The sequence below is a fragment of the Vulpes vulpes genome, chromosome 1 (genome assembly GCF_048418805.1).
Source record: "Vulpes vulpes isolate BD-2025 chromosome 1, VulVul3, whole genome shotgun sequence".
In the NCBI taxonomy this organism is placed as follows: domain Eukaryota; kingdom Metazoa; phylum Chordata; class Mammalia; order Carnivora; family Canidae; genus Vulpes; species Vulpes vulpes.
The window spans coordinates 128,238,347-128,254,829 of NC_132780.1; the positions used below are offsets into that span (position 1 = coordinate 128,238,347).

Here is a 16,483-nt window from a genome sequence, read left to right on the forward strand (position 1 = left end):
TCTTCACATCCCTCTCCCGGGCGTCCCGCAGACTCCAGCTGGAAGCCAGCCTGGAGCCAGGCCTTCCCACCCCGTCGTAGGCTCTGCGGGGCCAGGCTCCGGGGTGCTCCGGTGGAGGCGTCTTTCTGGCCAGATACTGAGCCGGTTTGTCCGCCTCTCCCTGGAGCCTGGAGAGAAGGCGGAGGGGCGGGGGGTGGGGTCCGCCTCCCATCTGCGGAGAGTGGGGGGATGACCACTGAGGCCCTGGAGGTTGGGGTTTCTCCTGGAGTCCGTGCTAGAGGTGCTTGCAGAGATGGCCGGGTCCAGCACCGATGCTATAGACAGGGCATGAAGGCGGGAGGGGGGCGGCCCTGGCCCGAGACCCCGGGGCCAGCCGCCGGCAGGGCGAGGATGAAGCCCAGGCTGCCCGCTGCCGCCTCCCGTATTGCTGCTGCAGAAGCTTCAGCCTTCCTCGTTCGGGGTGCCGTTCTCCGGGGCGGGACCAGTGTGTCTCATGCTGAAACCCCGCTGGTTAGGAAGCAGAGTAGGGTTAAGGGGCAGAGGGCGTTCCAGTGTGGCCTGCGGGTGTCTTACAGGGAAGCGCAGGCACCGATGAGATGGAAGGTCAGCTGGGGCCGTGCAGCCGAGGAGCCTTCCCGGGCCGAGGAGCGAATGCCCGGAGCAGCTGGGCTCTGCGGGATCGGGGGGATGGGGGTGGAGGGGCCTAGAGCAGGTCAAGGAGCAGAGGTGGGGCAAGCAGGGGTCAACCCAGGCGTTCTGTGCCTCCTCCCTGCACTAGACGGGGCCTCCTGTCTCCTAAACTTTTTTTTTTTTTTTAATTTCTAGCTGGGGCTAGTGCTTGGCCACGTTTCTGCCCAGAGGCTTAGGGAGATGCACACAGGGCCCAAGCCAGCCTCCGTGGAGGGTCGCCCGAGCCCTCGGGTGGAAAGACAGACGTGTGTGGGCTTGGTAGCCTCAGACCCTGGGTGTCGCCAAGGACAGGTGCTGGCTGGGCTGAGGGCGCCTTGGCTGCGGGTGTGCAGGCCACAGGGGAGGACGTGGCGGCCGGCCAGCTGCAGCCGTGGCCACCTCCCTGCAACGTACCAGGGGAGCACTGCCCGGGCCCCGGGGCTGGGGCTCCTGGGAAGCAAGTCTTGGGACCCTGACTCTGGAAAATGGGCTGGAGAAGGGGCACGGCATGAGGAGCTGTGCCGGCCTGTGGCTTCGGCAGCCTTCTGCTCCCCCTTCAGGGCTGCCCAGGCCCCCCCATAGCAGGTGCTCAGTCACTGAGCCGTAGGGAAATCCCGGATGGAACTGGAGTGATGGGAGGAGGTGCTTGCCTTGGCTTTCGCAATGACCAAGTGCTGTTCGTGGCTCCGGACTCTGGGAGGACGCTCAAGGGGCAATAGTGATGCTGATGGAACCAGTGGCTTCTATGGGCCCTGCTGCTGGGGTGCACCCCGTGCCAGGCACTGCTGAGGACTCCGGGGAATGCCATTTAGCCGTCATCATGCTTCCATAAAGTCATTATTAGTGCCCCCCTCCCCCCATTTTCTAGATGAGAACACTGAGGCACACATTGGTGAGCCCGAGGCCAGCCCCCAAGCCTGGAAGCGATGGGGCTAGGATCCCGCACACAGTGTCGGGCTCCCTACCAGGCCTGCCCTCGCTGTGGCCCCCGTGGGGGCATCTGAGCCCCAGAGGCAACGGTGGCCCTTGGAGGGAAGGCCCACGGGGACAAGGGGGCAGCCACGGGGTCAGGGTGGGAGGCGGTGGCCTTTGTACAGATGGTCCCTGCGGACTCGGCGCCGGCCCTAGGCGGAAGTCGGGGTAGAAACCTAAGCTCCTCGTGTTCGGAGAGACCGTGTGAGCTTGGACTGGAATCTGATCCCGGAGGAATGTGCCCGGGCCCCGGCCCCCCGCAGGAAGCCTGTGTCCCGAGTCCCGGGGCGCGTGGGGACAGGCCTGGCCCCCTCCCAGCCTTCCCTCCTCGGCCAGGACCCTCAGCCTTGTTGTTCCAGCGGCCGGAGCAGGTCTCCCAGCTGTTGTTCCTGGAAGCCTTCCCGTGGTCTCAGGGCCTTTGAGAGGAGAACAGAGCAGCTAGGAAAAGGGGAGGCACAAACGTCTGCGATCCTCGCGCCCGTGGAACAAAGAGGCGCTTGGGACGCAGCACCCTCCCCCGCCCTCGCGGCCTCCCCTCCCTCGGGAGCATCCCGCCAACGGTTCTGGAATGTGCGTGTCCCGGGCCTGGGGCTCCCCTCGGCGCAGGGCGCAGGTCCTCACTTGGGGCCTCGTCGGCCGGGAGGTGGCTCGGTGGCGTCCCCCGCGTCCCTGGCCGCGCAGCTGTTTCCAGGTCTGCTTGGGTCGGGGTGCGTCACTTGGGTAGTAGCGTCGCCTCCTGTCCGCGTCATGTGTAGACGTCGTGGCTTCACCCTCAGACCAGAGCAGGGCTCGCAGCGGGACCGTGACGTGCCCCGTGTGGATGCGACGCCCTCGGGGGCCCCCCGGACCCCTTCCTGGGCTCTCCTTGGAGGCACATGTCCCCAGGGACCCCGTGCTCTTCCCGGGCTGCGGTTCTGACTCCCCAGCCCCGAGTCTATCCAGTCCTGGATTGATTCCTAGTCGGGCCCAGGCCCCATCCACCTTCGGGGGGGACCCGGCGGCATCACCTCCCCTGGTCCCCCCATTGCGGCCAGACCCGCCGGGCGCTGGGCGAGGGAGGTGGGCCGCCGTCCTCCGTGCCACGACCCAGGGCCTCTCGCCGTCGAGGGCGGGGGACTTCGGGGCTGCTCGGGCGCACACTCGGACACTTGGGGCCTTGAGTCGGGCCCCAGCCCCAGGCTGCCCTGCAGGAGACGCAGCCGGGCCTGCCCCAGGAAGTTCCCGGGACGCCCGCTGCCCGGCAGTTGCTTTGTCAACTAGGGACAAAACCGGAAACGACTCCAGGTGTTTCAAGCAGAAGGGGTTGAATGTTGGGACCAGGGGCTCACAGCATGTTGGAGGGGCTGGAGGCACAGGTTCTGGGCTGGGCCTCGAGTGACTCCTAGATGGGACAGACAAGCACCCACCCTGTAGGTGCTTCTAGGGCCTCCAGGAGCCTGAAGGGCCGACACCGTCCGTTGGGGCTGAGGTTTACGTTGCTGGACAAGAAGCGGCTGGCACTGGCCTGTGCCTGATACCCAGGAAGTGGCGCAGGACGCCCCGGTGCAGGGCGACGGTGACTCTGGAACCGGCAGTGCCAGCCGGATGCCGCCTTCCCGCCCTGTGTCCCAGGCACGTTGTCCGGCAAGAGCCAGCCTCCGCCCGCCCGAGCGAATGCCTGCGTGGAGGCCAGACCTCGGTCTCTCCCTAGACTGGGCTCTGGCACCTTCCGCCAAGGGCAGCCCCGCCTCCAGGGAGTAGGTGCCGCTTCCCGGCAGCGGGTCCTCCTCCAAGCCTCTGCCTTTCTAAGCACATAAGATTCGGCTTCCTTCCCGAATGCTCTGAAGGCTTCGTATTTTCATGTTTACTTCGTTTTCCCTGATTCCGGGTGACGAACTTGATAGATCGGGGAACACGAGTCGAGCCGGCCTCAACGGGAGAAGCTGCACGTTTGGGTCGTCAGGGTTCCACGTCCGCTCTGGGTCTTCATGCTCAGACTCACTGAGGGAACGTCCAGGAGAGATCCTGGCACGGTGACCGCAAGACCTTTTTCTTGCTCGCGACAGGGTTTTTTAACGAGACCGCCGTGGGCTTTGGGGGAAACGTGTCTCAGGCGTCAGGGAAGGGACGGTGACCTGTGTGGGGCTCCGGGGTTCGCGGGTGGCCTCTCCTAGGGGCACTGGCTGGTGCCTGCCGCCCGGGCCAGGTGCCGGGTGCCTTGCAGGCACACGCTGATGGGTCCCGGGGGTGAAGTGCAACCCCAGAGTGGCCACAGGCCCCGGGTCTGCCCCTCCTCTGGGTGCTCAGCCTGGCCCAGTCCCGTTCACAGGAGGCGCTCGAGATGACGCCCACACCGCGAGGACTGCGAGAAGAAGAGATGGAGAGTGGGCCGGAGTCCAGAGACCGCAATTCTCCGCGTCTCCCAGCTCCCCGGGCAGTCACCAGGACCCGGGCCCTTGGTCTTGGGGGAGCGAGGTGGGGCAGCCGTCTCCGGGGCCCCGGGTGGAGCACAGACCAGGGGCCGGCACCGCAGCTTTCCTGGGGAGCGTTCGGAAGGGGCAGAGCTCGTGCGGGGCGGAAGGTGGAGCAGAATGCAGAGATGCTCCTGCGGCAGGCGCCGTCCTGGTGACTTGGGCTTGGGGGCTGTGCTCTGAATTTTGATCCCCGGGGCCTGTGTAAGTGGCTCCGTGGCTCCAGCCGAACGGGATGCTCATGGTCCCCTGGGGCTGTGCCGGGCCCCCACCTTCTCACCTCTGCTCGTGCTGTCACCGGGGGCTTCTCTTCACCCACCTCCGCCTTGAGCAACCCTCTCTGTGTTTCAGGGCCAGCTCGGTCTCGCCTTCATCGTAGGCTCGGGGTCCAGCGGCGGCAGGTGGCCCTCTTGCCCGATCTGACCCTCAGGGCACGTCTCTTTCCGTTTCTCCTGGCTTCCTCCGCTTTCTGCCCTTTGGTCCTGTGGCTGCCGGGCAGGCCTGCCCCTCGCCAATGTCTCTGTCACCTAGGAGTGTCTTGCAGGTCAAGAGTGGTCTTATTTTTTTTTTCTTTATTTATTTTCAATTTTTTTCGTCTTGTTGGTTTTTTATTTATTTATTTATTTATTTTGAATTTTTTTTTTTTTTTTTTTTTTTTTTTGTCTTCTCGGTTTTAAGAATAATGATAACCACCCTTAGCTCTCCGGAGCTGACGTAGCCTGCCAGTTGAGTGATTGATATCGGCGCCCACATCATTGGCATAACAGCAGATTTGTTTACGCAGCGACAGTAATGCCAAGGAAACTGCAGAAGAAATGAGTTCCTAAGGCATTTGCAGCCCATCTTTTTTTTTTTTAATTTTTTTTTTTTTTTGCGACCCATCCTAATGTACGTTCTGCATACTTGGCGTGTGAGCGCTATTTGAAGCAAGGTTCCGCCATTCCGCAAGCAAGTGATGTCTTATATCTACATATTTCGCCCCCTCCCCGCCCCTAGGAAGTGTGGAAAAAGGACAGCTTACCTCTATTTTAAGTCTGGGAGCTGAGCTGATATTTCCAAAAATTCTAGCGGGTCACACGGCACTAGGGCTCGGTGGGGACAGCATCTGCCAGAGGCCCGGGGGACAGCCCTCGCGGCCTGGAGGCAGCAGGCTTCTGTGGTGGGCGGGTGGGACGGCGACGGCACGGTGGTGTCCACTGCTGGACCCACCAGCCCGTCCCTTCCCTACAGGTGTTCACGGTGCCTGGTCCTGGAGACCCGGGATCGAGCCCCACGAGGGATGCCGGGGAGCGTCGGCGCACGACCAGAAGCGAGGCAGGAGGCGGGAGACATGCAGCGGCTCCTTCCAGCCCCCAGGATGACCGACCGCACCTGCCCCGGACCTCAGACTCCACCCAGCCCCCGGGCCCGTCGGTGCTGGACACAGAGCCCTGGCAGGCTCATGCCCCCCACGCAGCCCGGCCCCGGGGCTCAGCATTGCAGCTTGCGCCCGCGGCTCGGCTGGCCGGCGCCTCTGCTTGCGTGGGAGCCCCAGGCGCAGACCCTCCTCTTAAACCCTGAGCTGGCGGGGGATGGAGATCCGCGGAGAAAAGGGAACGGCTCTGCCGAAGCGCAGGGAGCGTGACCTTTAGGGGCAGACGGACTACGGTGATTTAAAATCTGGACTCAGCGATTTTTTTCCAGCCTTGACTTCCTTGAGACCTCGCCACCTGATTGGAAATGAGAACAGTCCCTTTGGGGTGGCCGTGAAAGCTGGAGAAACTACGGGAGAGCTCGGAGCACACCCAGCGCCCGAGACGCTGGCTGCCTTCCCTGCGGTCGTCAGCGCCCGGAGCGCAGCACCGACCGTGGCGTGTGGCCAGGGCCTTCCCATCAGCTGTCTTGGCTGACCCACCCCGGTTCCGGCCTTCCGCGTGCACGTGCGTGTGCGAGACCGAGGGCGTCCCACCAGAATGCTGTTTTTTTCTTTACGGGTTTATAAAATTTTTCGGCCTTTTTACTTTGAACACTTAGTTTACAACCAAGAAATTGATTTTTTTTTTTTTAGAACAAAAAACAAAAAGGAAAAGTATTTTACTAAGTCTCGATTTAAGTAAAGCAAGAGAGTCAGCAGTTTGAGAACAGTCGAAGGTTCTTGGGAAAGATTCCAGTCTATCTGGCTCTTAGGGTTCTTTTTATAGCTCGCCACGCGCATGCGTTTTCATAAATGTAGCGCTTGGCGTTTCCAACTGATGTTACTCCTCAGTGGGTTTTAATGTGCAGTGATATTTAATGAAGAAAACCCAGAATGGGGACGCCCAGGGGGGCTCAGCGGTTGAGCATCCGCCTTCGGCCCAGGGCGTGACCCCGGGGTCCTGGGATCGAGTTCCGTGTCGGGCTCCCTGCATGGAGCCTGCTTCTCCCTCTGCCTGGGTCTCTGCCTCTCATGGATAAATAAATTAAAATCTTTAACAAAAAAATTAAAAAAAAAAGAAAACCCAGGATGGATGGCAGAGCAAGGCAGGGTGGTGGGCCCTGCGCGGACCTGGGACTGGGGTGCCGGTCACCCCCCAGGAGGCTGGGCCCCACGTGGGGACGGTGAGAGGGGGCCACGGAGACGGGAAGGGGGCGGCTGCCGCTCCCCTCAAGCGCCGCGCGGTGCAGCTGTGTGCGGGGCGAGGGGCATTAAGCCGAGTGACCCGGGTCGGACTGTCCGGCAGACGGTGGTCACAGGAGCAGTGTCCCAGTGCCGGCAGCGGGGGCGGGCGGGGCTTCCTCTGCCCACGTTTCCCCGGCTGGGAGGGTGCCCTGGAATCCAGACCTGGATCCTCTGCTTGAGGCGGGAGGCCTGGGAGGGCCGGCGGGGATGCCGCTTGCCGGGCTTGTCTGCCCCTTGGCACCACCCCCTGGGCACTGCCTGAGCCGCCCCCTCTCCTTGAAGGGGGTTCGCAGGCCGCTTCTCCATCCTTTGAGCTGAAGGCATGGGTGGAAGGTGGGTCCCGGCAAAACAAAACAAACGGCCTCTTCTGTGCGCAGGCGGGCGGGGGGCTCTGTGTGCTCAGGATTTATCTTTATTTTCTAATCCTGTTAGCTACAGAAGACGACTCTAAGGAGCCCTCTGACCTTGGTACTGCCGGGGGCAGTTGTCTGTGGTCTGTGGGTCCCCGGCCGGGCGTCCTCTTCCCGTCTCTCCTCCTCCCCTCCCTGTAGGGGCTGCGGTGGCCTTGGGGGCGGGAGCGCTGCTGCCTGGGGTCCGCCCTGGGGACCCGCTGTCTGGCCTGTCGCAGCCGCCGAGGCAGTGGGAAGGCAGCAGGGCAGCAGTAGGACGAGGGGGGCGGCCACCCTCCAAGGTTCTCGGCGCAGGGCACCCTGGACCCTTCCTGCGCGGCCGCCCCGTCCCCTCCAGCCGCGTGGGCCGTGTGGGCACGAGTCCACACCTCCCCAGCAGGGGTCTCAGCTGGGTGCCCTCCGAGGGCCGGCTTCTCAGGGCTCCTCCCCTCCGCAGCTGGGATCCCTGGGCTCCGGAACGTTCCAGCGCCTGAGGCTGAGACACCGTTTGGAGGATCTGAGAGAGGACGAGGCTCCTCCCCTGAGACGGGGTGTGCTGGAGCCAAGCTGGGCCCCAACCTTCTCGGGGGGGTGGGGGAGTGCAGAGTCCAGCAAGAGCGTGTCTCTGCCGTTACCGTTAGTGAATGACGGACGTATATGTGGCTTCTGCAAGGTGTGACTGTTTTTCTCATGGTGATAATAGTCTTCCTGGTTATCAGTTTATTGATAACAAGTTGGACAGTTGACGTCAGGAGCCCACGTTTCCCATACGGCTCCTGTCCTACAGGATCAGTACCGGGGCTTCCAGTAGTGAGAGGCTCCACGTCAGTGAGAGGCCTGAGTAACCATCCTCGCACTCGCCCAAATGCTGTCACTCCAGGGAAGGGGAAGGCTTTAGGCTCGAGGAGTAATAGTATTAGGGTTTTGGTTTCATTGTTTTTTATTTTTATTTTTTAAAGATTTTATTATTCATGAGAGACACACAGAGAGAGGCAGAGACTCAGGCAGAGGGAGAAGCAGGCTCCATGCAGGGAGCCCGACACAGGACTCGATCCCAGGACCCCGGGGTCACGCCCTGGGCCAAAGGCAGGCACTAAACCCCTAAGCTACCCAGGGATCCCAATGATTCTTTTATTTTTTTTTTTTTCCAATGATTCTTTTAAAAAAACAGAAATTCAAATAGAAGTCTACTCTATAATCTTGCAGATGAGCCTATCACAGAGCAGAACGTTAAAGTTCTATTAGAGAGCGGGCGCACGTGAGCCGAGCAGGGGGCAGGGTCAGAGGCAGAGGGGGGAGCAGGCTCCCCGCTGAGCAGGGAGCGGGGTGTGGGCTCGATCCCAGGGCCTGACCTGAGCTGACGGCAGGCGCTTAACCGACTGGGCCGCCCAGGCGCCCCACGTTTTAGGAATCTTTTAGAAAAGTCACAAGTTTGTACAGCAGCACCGGCCGTGTTGGGGTCCCTCCGCACCGGCCCCTGTCGCTCCCCGGGGGGTGTTTTAGAAGCCCTGGTGGGTATTTCTGTGCGTGTGGGGTGGCACCGTTTTATCAGCCTCGTGATCTCACCTCGTTATTAGGGAGCGGAGGTCCAGGACCAGAGTGAGTGTGGTTCTCATCGCGGATGCAAGGAAAGGAGAAACGCGGAGCAGCCCGCAGCTCCTGGCGGCCAGTGCGGCGCCTCGGGACCGCCCAGGGAGCTCCCTCCATGCAGGTGTCCTGGGGGGGTCCCACCCGCTGCCCCCGGCTGGGGCGGCCTGCAGATGTGCCTCCTGAACGTGCAGCCAGAGCGATCGGGAAGCCACAGAGCCCGGGGAAGGGGCTGCCGACGGGCACCCAGCGGGCCGGGCGGAGGGTGCTGTACTCCCCGTGACGGTTTCTGTTTGACGTGCATGTACTGGTGGCCTCTAGGCTCAGGATGCTTGGCGGCGTCTCCTGTTGGGCTCGCTATCCTGCACGCCGGCCCTGCGCCTCCTGCGCCTCCTGGGCCTCCTGGGGCCAGCGCTCCCGTCCGTCCCTGCCCGGCCTCCCGGCCACTCGAGCCTTTCGTCCTGCGCGGCGGCCCCGCAGTCACGCCCGTGCCCCTCGTCGTAAGCTGCACAGCTGCGTCAGACGCCCCGTGCGGGGAGCCAGCGGCCCGAGCCTGCCCCCGGCCTCCAGGCAGCAGCTGGCCGCTGTTCCCACCTGAGGGCCGACGCAGTTTTACAGAGAGGACTCATCTGGCGAGAAGAGGGTCCGAGAGCAGCCGTGGGCACGGAACTGTCGCCTCTGCCCGGCACCTCGTCTCTCAGCCGCTTCCCCGCCTTCTCACCAACCTGTCCTCCCTACAACGGCACACACGGGCCACGCAGGGTGGGGGACCCCTCGCGCCACCCTCACACGGGCTGCGCGGCCTGTTGGCGGCACCAGCAGGAGTGCCACCCCCCCGCCCCCCGTGGGCTCCCTTCCAAGCCCTGGGTCCCATTGAATGCGTAAAGGGAACCCAGATGACACTAGGAGACCGTTTTTATGGGAAAATGCTCAGAAGTCCCAGAAACACCTTGGAGCTGTGAGCTGTTGGAGCGTCGAGCTCTGCGGCAGCTGGAGGCCGGGGGCACGCGATGCGGCTGGGCCCTTAGGTGCCCGGAGCCGCTGCGGCCCTGCTCAGCCCTGCTCGGGAGGCGTGACCCCACCTGCTTTCTTCTGCGACCTAACGGCTCTTTTATTCCCTGAGGTCAAAGGGTGCTGCTGGGATCTGTCATATGACAAGATTATGTTGTTTCCCCAATTCCTTCCCCTTGATGGATTCCAAACGTCTCAACCATCATTGCCTTCCCCCTGTTTATCTCCATCTAGGTAGAGGCAGGGACGCAGTGAATGTCAACAGCCTTTAAAAGGCAAAGAACTGAGATCCCTGGATGGCTCAGTGGTTAGCACTGCCTTCGGCCCAGGTGTGGCCCCAGGGTCCCGGGATCGAATCCCACATCGGGCTCCCTGCCTGGAGCCTGCGTCTCCCTCTGCCTGTGTCTCTGCCTCTCTCTCTCTGTCTATCTCTCTCTCTCTGTGTCTCATGAATAAATAAATGGAATCTTTAAAAAATACATTTTAAAAAGATTAAAAATAAAATAAAAGGCAAAGAACATTTTCCCTTTTTAAATTTAACTCCTCGCCTCACCTGGACGGGTTCTTGTGGGGCCTGAGCAAGTGCGACTGAGGCCCACACAGCCTCCGACGATCCAGAACCGACGAGCGCCGCTGCCGGGTGGGGCCGCGGGGGCCTGTACTCCTGATTTGTGTTTTTTGTGTTTTCTGGTTTTTTTTTTTTTTTTTTTTGCAACCAAACCATCGAGTGGCCAGTGCTGAGGAGCTCGGCCCGGACTTGTGGCCCCAAATCCCAGGCTGTGTCCCTGAAAACCCCCACGTCCACACAGCCTGCCCATGGCGACGACCGCCAGCAGCGTTAGCCCCGCCTCCCCGTCGGCCGGGCTCTGAATGGAGCTGCGCCTTTTTCGTTCCTTGGCAATCTAAAACTTGGGCAAAAATCAGAAAACATTCCCTCTAACCTCACTCTGGAAAGTCAGAGAGAACAGCCAGGAACAGCCAGACATATTTTCTGACATATCTCAGTTTCGTACGTCTCCTCTTGACCAAGGGCCAAGCGTTCTCATTTCCATTCAGAAAATATGTTAGTCAGAGAGACGTCTAAAACCACCGCGTCTTACCCAAATCTCTCAGAAATGTATAGTGTGCAAAAGGAGTATCCCTGGGGCTAATTAATGTTCTAAAATATTTAGTTAACCCCTGACGACGCAGCCCCGACGCTCCCGCCACGTGGGAGGACATCCACCGTGCGAGGATGGTCCCCATGGCCAGGGCCTGGGGCCGTGGGAGAGCCCGTCCACCCCGCGCTCCGGGAGACGCCTGCCTCTGGGGTGTCGCGCCCACGGGGGCCGTGCGGCTCCAGGAGCTTAGCCTGGGAGCTTCCCAAGGTCCCACGAGGAGTCTGGCCCTGAAGGGGCTGTTGGGTGAGCCAGGTGGCCGCCCTGCGCATCTGTGTCTGGACAGAGTGGGCGGTGAGGGCCCCGCTGGGCCTGAGTACCTGTGGGCAGGTGTCTGCTGGCCTCTGGCGAGAGGCTGTGCGGGATCAGGCCCCGAGGGGACGGGAGCGCAGGGGCCACCGGGCTGCCCAGGGCGTGCACATGGGTCCGTGCCGGGTGCCGCCGTGACACGGGCCCTCCCGGTCCCACCCCCCCCGCCCCCTTCCCAGGGTGTGCCCTCCTGGTGCCTTAAGCTTCCAGGGAACCGTTGCCCAGTTCCCCCTCCTGCTCTCCCTTCCCAGACCTATGATAAAGTATCAGCATAAAATGCGCATGAAATCTATTTATTTATTCATTCATTCATTCATTCATTTATTTTGAAATTTTGAAATTTCTAAGTGCCCGTGCGTGTACCTACTTTACCCATTTGCAGGATAAAATGGCATCGTTGCGACTCCCGCGGCTTTCATGTCTTTATAGAGACACTAACGATACCGTCCTTTCTCTTCTGAGCGCGACCCTTGGGCCAGCAGCGTCAACACTGCCTGAGCGCTTGGCAGAAGCGCAGCCTCTGACTGAGAATGTGCACTTGGACGAGATCCCAGGGAGCCCTCACGGGGTGCAGTCGGCCCGGGAGAGGCCCCGCGGGGCAGTGCCTGCGCCCTTGCTCTGTGGGTGACCGGGGGGACAGCCTCGCCCTCCGTCTGTTGCCCCCGCGCGGTCACTGCTCTTGCCCCGACCGAGCCCGTGCCACCGCCCGTGCCACCACGGCATATGGCAGCGAGCAGGGGCAAGCAAAGGTGCGGGTCGGCTTCAAGCAAGTGTGGAAGCTTGCAGACTGTTTTTTCTGGGCTTGAGAAATAACAGATTTTGGTGCAGCCCGGTGGCCTCTGTGCCTGGCTCAGCCACGCCCACAGTCTCCCCAACATCCAGCTCCCGTGTAGCAACAGCCCCTCCGTGAGAGCGAAGGGTGCGGGGCTGGATGCCGGGGCCTAACCCTGGGCCCAGGACTCAGTCCCGCGCGTGCTCCCCCGGCCGCCTTACTGCACATGCCTGTGCTGTGCCCACCGTCCCCGAAAGCCCTAGCGTGCGTCCTGGGCACTTCTTTTCTGTGTGCCCTGGTGCTGTGGGCTAATGGGGGATTCTGAGGGCATCTCTCTCCGGCTTTGTCTTCACCCTGATGCAGGTCCCTCCGTCAGCCTCAGTTCAGGAGAAGGGCAGGACTCTGGAGCTAAGCCGGGGCCTGGCCGCCCGTGCCAGGCCAGCTGCACGCAGGTATTCAGCAGCCCCTCCGGCCGGCTGCACACCCTACAGCCCCTGGGGAGGTCTCAGGGCTTCCACCAGATTGCAGCTCCTCCCTAGCAGTGAGGTACAAGCCTTGTATTTGGAGGCCAGACATCTTCCGGCGCCCCGGCCAGGAGGGGCCTCGCCAGAGGACCGCGGGCGTGCCCGGGTCGGGTTACCATCGGGTCCCTTCATTGGTCATCTCTCACGGTGGCACCTCGCCGTGGACCCGCATCCCTCAGCTCATGGGGCCGACATTTCTACGTCGCTTTCCCCATCTTCACCCTGCGAGAAATGGCAGGTGTCAAAACAAGTCTCCTCCAAATGTGTCACTCTGAGAGGTGGACTGTTGGGGGCTGAAGGCGGTTGAGATTTGCAGACTCCAGGGAAATTTTGCTTCTCTCTTAACTTCCTAGAAGAATCTAAAGGGAGAGTCTTTCCCACAGTAAGAGTCATTACCAGCGACACATTTCACCTGAACGATCGGTCTGTATGGCAGTGAACCTCTAGTCACTAAACGCCTCTTTTATTGCACCCTCCGCCCCTTTGATGCCCCAGCCCTGCTCCATTCGTAGCTCGGGACGCCATGGCTCCGTCACATCACCTTTCTGTCTCTGAACCACTCGTGTGTATCGGGTTCCTGTTCGTACAGAATTAATTGTCGTTTCCTCCTGTTGATCTGTTTCACGTCACTTTACTTCTCAGACTGGATGGAAGAACCGTTGAAGGATAGAAGAAAGTTTTTCCTTCCCAACAGAGCCCTGGCTTCCCCCAGTAAGGACCCCGGTGGCTCCAGCTCACAGGACCCGGGCATATTCTCCCCCCAGCTGCCTTCCTAAACTATTGCTGTACCACTTTCATTCACCGATCTCCTCCTTTAAATCCTACCATCTGATTTCAGTATCTTTTTCCTTTGTTCATTCTTTAATCCGTCCATCCACCCACCCACCCACCCATCCACCCATCCACCCATCCACAAACCCATCCACCCATCAATCAATCCATCCATTCACCCACCCGTCCACACACCCATCCAACCATCCACCCATCCACCCATACATTTATCCATCCACCCATCCACCCATCCACCCACCCATCCACCCATCCATCCACCCATCCATCCATCCACTTATCCATCCGCCCATCCACCCATCCATTTATCCATCCACCCATCCACCCACCCATCCACCCATCCATCCATCCACCCACCCACCCATCCATCCATCCACCCACCCATCCATCCACCCACCCATCCATCCACCCACCCATCCACTTATTGATCCACCCATCCATCCACTCACCCACCCACCCATCCACCCATCCATCCACCCACCCACCCATCCACCCACCCATCCATCCATCCATCCACCCACCCATCCACTTATTGATCCACCCATCCATCCACTCACCCACCCACCCATCCACCCATCCATCCACCCACCCACCCATCCATCCACCCACCCATCCACCCATCCATCCATCCACCCACCCATCCACTTATTGATCCACCCATCCATCCACTCACCCACCCACCCATCCACCCATCCATCCACCCATCCACCCGCCCATCCTCCCATCCATCCATCCATCCATCCATCCATCCATCCATCCATCTGTCCATCCATCCATCCATCCTACCCATTCATCCATCCATTTGAAACTTAATAGTTCTCAAGGGCCTGCTGTGAATCAAATGCCCACACCAGGCCGTCAAGTCATAAAGATGAATAACACACGCTGGTTATTGATGCCAGGGCTCCTGCTTCCACTCAGATCTTCCACACGCAGGCAGATCCTTTATCCATCTCTATTGATCCCTCATTGCCCTTGTAAACCACTTCTCTTTCTCAAACCTTTATTGGTACCCAGGTCCCTCTGTCTCCAGTCTCTGTAGTTCCCATTTCAGAGCCGGTATCTTCTCATTTATGTCCTTCCTCCAGTCTCAGCTGTGTCCTGAGAGTTCCCTCATTTTGGGAAACTCCTCTGTCTGGTTCCTGTGACCCTGGGCAGTGTTTCATATCTCCCTGCCGTATTTTGTTCACCTGCAACATGGAGGTGATACTACTTACCTCGTTTGTTATCAACAGTAAATGACGACTTAAAACTGGGTCTGACACATGGGCACGCTCACTCAGTATTAGCCATCACCGTGATTACCCTCCTCGGTGTCCCCACCCCGCCTCTCACCCTGTATTTCGTACCTCTGTAGTCTGGCATACCCATCCCTTCCCTGGGCAGGTGGACGTCCCTCCGTCCTGAGTGCCCAGCTCCTTAGTCTCTGTCACTTACTCTGCCAGAAGTCTGTTGCGTTTCCAAGTTGCCATCCTCTGCAGCTGTCAGTACTATCACATTCTCATACGCAGTGAGGTAGGGTGGGTGGGGAGCCAGGAGCATCCAGGGGACACTATCTAGGAAATAGGGAGCAGGGGCTCCCAGGGGCTCCCAAGGGGCACGCACAGGACAGTGCAGTCGCAGGGGACCCATCCAAGTTCCCCGTCACTGGAGCAGAGTTCACGGAGGATCAGCCAAGTGGGGAGCTCGGGTGGGGTCTAAGACGCATGAGGCCGTGATGAGGCCATCACCGCAGCCACTGGAACTATTGTGGGTGCATTTCCCAGCTCCTCTTCTCCCGTCCCCTGAATGTTGGAAGCCCCCAGTTCTCTCATGCCTGCCTCATCCTCCATGTCTGTGACCTGCATCCAGCCCCCTGCAGGGCTCCCCACATCACTGTTCCTCTGGCTGGCATCTGTTCAAGACCGAACAAGCCGTTCCCCTTTTTATCCTCCCGGCCTTGCCCTGGCTGTCACCGTCCGCCACCCCTGTTGTAAGCCAGGCACACAGCCCCTCAGGGCTCCATCTGCCTGCTTGAGCCCTCCAGTGCCCCTTCGTCCATCATCTGCCCCTTGTCCCTCCCCAGGCCCTCCCCGTGCAGCCCTCCAGGGCCCAGCACATCATGCTCTGCACCTGTCCATCAGGTTGAGTGACCGCACGCTCCCCAGCCCACCCACCTGTACTCCTAGCTCTGGGCAGCAGGGGTGGCAGGGAGCCCCTGTGGCCGAGATGTCCGGGCAGGCTGGGCATGGGCCATGGTGGGTGGGCAGGACACTTGCCTGCTCCCTGGATGTGTGAGAAGAGGACTGGCACTGCAGAGAAGGGCATCCCGCCCTCCCGTGGGCATCGGGAAATGGGAAGCTCTAGGGCCTTGGCCATGCCAAGCCTTCAGAGGCCTCGCACGGATCAGCAGCCCTTCCCTGGAGGAAAGAAGGGCTGTGGGCATTTGAGGGCCGCCAGGCTCAGGATGGGTCGGGCCATCTTGTGGCAGGCCCGGGGCCTTCCTGGCGAGGATGTCCGCCCTCCGTGATTCCACTGCTGTGCCAGGTTTCACAGAGATGGCAGGCCTTAGCTGGTGCAGCTTTGGGGATGGGACAGTGTTGGCCACAGTCTTTATTCTAGACGTCATGAAGCGGGATGCTGTGTCGGAACAGAAGCCCCTGGTGGTTTGTGGCTGCCTAGGTGGCTGATCTGGGGTGCTCGCACACCATGGGAGGAGCCTGGGCGGGGTGGGGTGTCTGCGCTCCTGTGCCAGTCAGGGCCGCCCCTCACGGGCATGCGTTTGGCAGTTTGTGCCCACGTTTGCTCCTGGAGACTATGGCAGCTGTGTGGGTGTCTCACCCCCACCCCGTGATGGCCGAGCAAACCCAGGCCCTTGCCCCTGGCCTGCTGAGTCCAGGGGCAGCCCCTTCATCCCACGACTGACACGGTAGTGGCTTGCTTCCCGCCGAGGCCATGTGTGAAGAGGAAGGAGCCTGTGCCCTCGAGCGCATGTCCAGGTGACTGCAGGGTGGGAGCGAGCCTCCGCAGGGCCCGGGTGCAGACGCGGAGTCCGGGGACCTGGCGGGACCCCGGGCTGGGGCAACGTCTGGAGGCTCCTGGACCCAGAGCCCGACCCCCGTGCTCACACCGAGGCTCCTGCCGCCGCCGAGCCCCGCCAGTACCTCTGCACACCCTGCGGGCCCCTCGGCCCGGCTCCCGGGCGACGCCGTCCGGGTGGGCACCACGGCTCCCGCC

The 16,483-nt window shown here is 61.0% G+C and overlaps 1 protein-coding gene across 8 annotated transcripts in view; it reads left to right on the top strand.

Annotated features, from left to right (window-relative positions):
• The window catches only part of XXYLT1 (xyloside xylosyltransferase 1), a 144,658-nt gene that overhangs the window by 101,326 nt on the left and 26,849 nt on the right, over positions 1-16,483 (top strand). Inside the window, exon 4 of one of the 8 annotated variants that reach the window (XM_072726591.1) lies at positions 5,322-8,252. The exons of 6 other annotated variants lie outside the window; for them this stretch is intronic. In XM_072726591.1, the coding sequence (XP_072582692.1) occupies positions 5,322-5,715 (394 nt within the window). In that variant the 3' untranslated portion in view covers positions 5,716-8,252. Of the gene's footprint in view, positions 1-5,321; positions 8,253-16,483 lie in introns of those variants that run through there. One more of the 8 variants, XM_072726598.1, reaches the window with a different exon arrangement.